We start from the raw sequence: 4,779 nt of genomic DNA on the forward strand, positions 1-4,779 counted from the left end.
TGGAGCTAAGGATAAAGGAATGGCCACCACTTTCCAGTGAGACTGGGGGCACCATCCCCTTCAGAAGGGGAACTGGGGAATCGTGAAGTTCCTTTCAGTGGATCTGGGTGATGTGAGTTATGATAGGAGGCTTTTTAGAAATGGCAGCTATCACTTTTGTTCACCCAAAGCTTTGTTCAGGGCTTTCCCACACAGGCTTGAGCATTCTGTTAGACCTGCTGATGGAGGCTGCTGAGCTTAGCACAGCTTCCCCATATGGTGTGTATGCAGTTAGAGCTGGAGAAAAGGGAAAACACCAAGGAACTGGCCACCCAGGACGCTGCAAGGCCAGAAGCCCAACTGAGCAGATGGCTAGAAAATGGGCTCATGACAGGGCTCCCAGGCTGGTATCCCACTGTGTCCTAGAGACTGACTGACAAGGATTCCTGCCTGTCCTGATTACACGTTTGTTAGTTGAGCTCCTGGCTCCAGGCTAGAGGCAGAACTTGGCAAGTCCTTGTGCCAACAGCCAGAGCACTCCAGGATGGCAATGTGCTTCAACAAGGCCCTCCAGGGAACCCATCAGTGCCCAGCTACAGCCTCTCTACCTCCTGCCACACCACCTCTTCCCAGGGAGAGCTCAGCTCCAGGAGGTGTCTCAGGCCCAGGGAGCACCCTGAGCTGATAGGTCTTGTTAGCCTCAGACAAGCACTTTGAAGCACTTGTCCCTGTTGCTTGGGCCTGCAGGCAGGGATACTGGCTGACTTACCGGTCCCTTCTGACCTGGGAGCTTTTCTAGTTTACTCGCTATGATTTCCCCAAAGCCAGAGGGCAAGACTAGTGTGCAACTAGATAGCACCATAAATTAAGTGAATAATTTAAGGAAGCTGAAGGAAGGGCTTCTTGGTTCCCAGTTTGACGCTGGCACTCCTGCCTGGGGAAGACTTGAGTTGGCAGAATCCTAACTAGTCTGAAAGCCTGGGACTGCTGCAGAGCCCCAGTGTGCTTTTCCCTTGTGCACCTCTCAGCTCTCTCTCAGTTTTTGCTTTGAGATCTCCAAGGAAACTGAGCAAGTCCTCAGAAGATGTGGCCTTTTAGTTACCAGCACAAATCATCCAGCAACTACTATCAGTCAGAAGACAGGGGCCTGGGTCAAGTAGAAGTTTCCACACTTTGGAAGCTCAGAACTCTTTGTTTCAACAACTCCCTCATGGGAAGACATCTGAGGAACGGGCACACGGCTCCTGCTCCCAGTTCCCTCACACACCAGACAAGGAATCCCCCCACCATGCCTGCCAGAGCCAGGACATAGTAAGGCAGTCTAATTTTTGTCCAGAGGGCACATGGCATTGTTCACGTGAGCCAAGTCCTAGGGCCAGAGGACAGAAAAGGAAATAAGGGGAAAAGTTACCGCTGCTTTTGCCTCTGCAGCTTTGGCTTTCTTCAATCTGGCTTTGCAAGCATCCAGATCCAGGCGGCGGTTCTGCAGGATCCTTCGCTCTTTCTGGAAGAGGCAGAAAAGGGGATAAGAGGAGACTACTAAGGAGCTGTTGGTGAGGGAAAGGGACATCTAGGAATCAAATCTATTTCCTTATTTCAAAAAATGCTAGGGAGAAAGGTGCAGTTGCTATGTTCATCTTGTTAGCAAGTTTTGGGCCTGGCTGCCAGGGATATAGGCTAACCTTCTGGAAATGGGGCAGGCTATGGGTGGGTGGTACCCACTAAGCTGCAGGAGTCAGCAAAGGTGTTACCTGACTCATGCACATCAATTGGCAATCCTTCCCTGCCACAGACCTAGGACTGGTATTCCTGAATCCTTGCATTCTTTGAGGGGAGAGGTATAGAGCGGTCCTTTCTCATAGGGATGGAAGATGAGTTTTTCCAGCATTATTTCCCTCTCTTTGTGCTCTCCTTGTCTCCTGTGATGTGACAAGATTCCCCTTCTCTGCTACCGTACTTACAGATATGGTTCGCCAATCTCCTTCCAGGAAGTTGCGCAGTGGGGTCAGAAAGTTGATGGAGGCAGAGTGGATGAAGTCCCGTTCTGCTGCACCTAAGCGCCTTTCAGTTTCTCCAACTTTTATCAAGGTCTTCCCTGCAACCACAGGAATCTTCAACTTAACATTGTGTTGGCTTCAGCAAACTCACCTGGAGCTACCAGGCTCCAGTGCTGGGGGGCAGAGGCACAGTGTATGCTGCCTGGACAAGGTGACCATGCATATGCCACACCAGCTTCAGTCCCAGCTACAATCTGTGTTTAGCTTGAGGCCTCTTCGCAGCTGCTCCCAGTGCAGCTTTGATCTTATCTGCTGAGGCCCCTGATGCCCTTTTACTGCTACACCTGCGCTTGCACAGAATGATCTTAGTCTCATAAAACAGAGGCATAGGAACAGAGCAGCAAATTAAAAAGCACCAGAGCAGAAAAAATGAGTTGATTAGGCAGTGCTGGCTATAGACGCACTTACAGCTGCTCTGCCTGCAACAGGACTTGCTATTGAACAGCTATTGATTTGGAGAGCAGTAACAGAGCTCGTGGCAGAGGCAAGGGCAGTTGGAAGTTAAGTCTGTGCTTCTGTGCAAGTCTGCTGAAGCACAGAATTCCCCCAAGAAAGGGCAACCATTAGGATTTAAGAGCAGAAAGATTCACTGTGTGCTCAGGAAGGGGCCTGGTGCCCCTTCCCAAGTTTGCTTTCCTGTTCTTTCTGCTGGAGACAGATTTCCACCCTCTACTGGCAGGACACAGTTAAAGGATGGTTCTCCTGCTCAGAGTCTAGAGGAGCTCTGTGCAACTAGATACCACCTTAGACTAAAAATATGCTTAAACAGTACAAAGCTAAAGCCATTCACTGCAACAACCTGTTCAGGCTCCTTTAGAAAGCCACAGAAATACCACAGAATAGTTTGTGGCCTGTAACCGGTTTCACTAGCTACCCTGGATCTGTTTCTTTCTTTATTCTCTAGTTCTGCCAGACTTGAGGACTGTATTAGGAATGGGGAAACCTCTGCTCCTTTTCCCTCCATACCATGGAGCATGTTTTGCTGTGGAGTAAGACTTGACTTTCTACTCCAGATGAGCTGTTTGCTTCTTCTCTGGCATCAGCTTTGACGCACTAATAGGCAGGTTGCCACAGGGGTAGCAGGCCACCCTGCCCCCTTTTCAAGAGGCATGCTGCAGAAGTCTTATCCCAAAACAGTAGTGGGGATACCCTCTTGGGAAGGGATGGATTCCCAGGGCTCTTTGATTAGCCATCTGACTTACCATAAGGAGTCCCTGGCCCAAAGTCATTAGCTGCTTCTGTCATGTACTGTGCCAGCAGCTCCCCGTTGGTGACTCGGGAAGGCACCTTTCGGTCAAGCTTCTCATAGAGGAATTCTTCTACTCTGGCACCTGGAATGACAACGCCATCAGTGGTTACAGGATGGAGGATGAAGGTGGTGTCCCTGGAACTGGCATTCATTGCGGCCCACCCCACACAGTCCCCAGTCATGCATTGGATAGCAAACAACAGCACCAGAAGTTGTGCCCTTCCTTCCAACCATCTCCCAGCCCTCAGGAGAATGCCCAGTCACCTCTCAGCTACATAGGACACAGGCCCTGCAAAGACATTTCTTCCAACCCCCACAAACTCAGCGGAACAGGGCGCTCTGCCAGAGGGCACGTCTTTTAATGCTGTTTGAGCTGCAAGTGGTATTCGTCCTTCAAGCATTAGGAGAAGCTGGACTTACTAGGGTTTGGCTGCAGCAGAACCTCAGTCTGACGCAAGATCTTCTCTGTCCAGTTCTTTGTGCAGTCTGCCCTGGCCAGAAGGCTTTCAAAGTGGGCGTCTAGTTCAGTCTTCTCAGCCTGGCCCAACTTTTCTTCAGTGAACTGCAGGAAGGAGGTAGTCATTAGAAAGTCTGTTCTACTAAAGCAAAATTACAGCGTGCTACAGGGCTATTAAGAGACACTGAGGCTTCTTTCATCTCATGCATTTGTCTTAGAGTAGAGCTAAAAAGCCTTCAAGGTGCCATTCTTTCCTAGGCATCTTTCAGAGGAAGAGGGCAAATTTTTGCCTGAGAGTGGAACAAGCGTTGAGTTAAAAATAGAGTCCAGGTTTGAGGTGTTCCAGAATAAGTAACTTTTAATAAGGTCTAGTACAAAAATACTGCAGTTGTGAGGAATCTATTTAAACGTGCACATGGCTTGCAGTACATGCAGGAGAGCAACAGACATCCTTCAGGTGAGGCAGGGTGCCAACAGCCTTCACCTCCTCCTAACCAACTCTATGTCCTGCCAACCCAAGGGCATCAGGAATGCCACTACCACCTCACAAGTCAGGCTTTCTTCTCAGATTATTAGACAAGCAGGTACACAATGTTGGTTTTGCTACAGGGCTTGTGAGTGCCCTCTGACACCATCTGAGCACTGCCTCCCAGCTCACCTCCTGCCTTGCTGGCAGTGAGCTGCCAACTGAGCACCTGAGGTTTAAGGAGGCTCAAACTCAGGATTTAGAGAAAATCCAGCAAGTGACTCTTTCTCTAGGACACGCAGTAGCGGGACAGCCTCTGAAGCAGGGTACTGAGAGAAATATAATGGTGTCTGACTTCTCTCAGCACTCCGATTCATGCTGACAATGGATTCTCCCTCCCTCCATGATTCCTTTTAAGTTTAAAGTTAGCAGCAGGGAAAAGCAGGCAGTGCAAGTCTTCAGTGTTTTCATACTGGGCAGTGACATCTGACAAGCAAAGTCTTTCAGTCTGGAGGTGCAGTATCAGATGGCCTGGGGATCCCCCATTGCTTCTTTGGGGGATTTCAGAGAG

General features: G+C 49.7%; 1 protein-coding gene across 1 annotated transcript in view; it reads right to left on the reverse strand.

The window, feature by feature from the left end:
- The window catches only part of SH3GLB2 (SH3-domain GRB2-like endophilin B2), a 16,779-nt gene extending 12,911 nt beyond the window's left edge, over positions 1 to 3,868 (reverse strand). Inside the window, exons 1-4 of the mRNA XM_010185351.1 lie at positions 3,706 to 3,868; positions 3,239 to 3,367; positions 1,941 to 2,074; positions 1,391 to 1,483 (exon numbers count right to left, since the gene is read on the reverse strand). Coding sequence (XP_010183653.1) covers positions 1,391 to 1,483; positions 1,941 to 2,074; positions 3,239 to 3,367; positions 3,706 to 3,868 — 519 coding nt within the window. The remainder of the gene's footprint in view (positions 1 to 1,390; positions 1,484 to 1,940; positions 2,075 to 3,238; positions 3,368 to 3,705) is intronic.
- Positions 3,869 to 4,779: the final 911 nt, after the last annotated feature.

This window comes from Mesitornis unicolor, unplaced genomic scaffold (assembly GCF_000695765.1).
Source record: "Mesitornis unicolor isolate BGI_N332 unplaced genomic scaffold, ASM69576v1 scaffold12100, whole genome shotgun sequence".
NCBI classification, from domain to species: Eukaryota; Metazoa; Chordata; class Aves; order Mesitornithiformes; family Mesitornithidae; genus Mesitornis; species Mesitornis unicolor.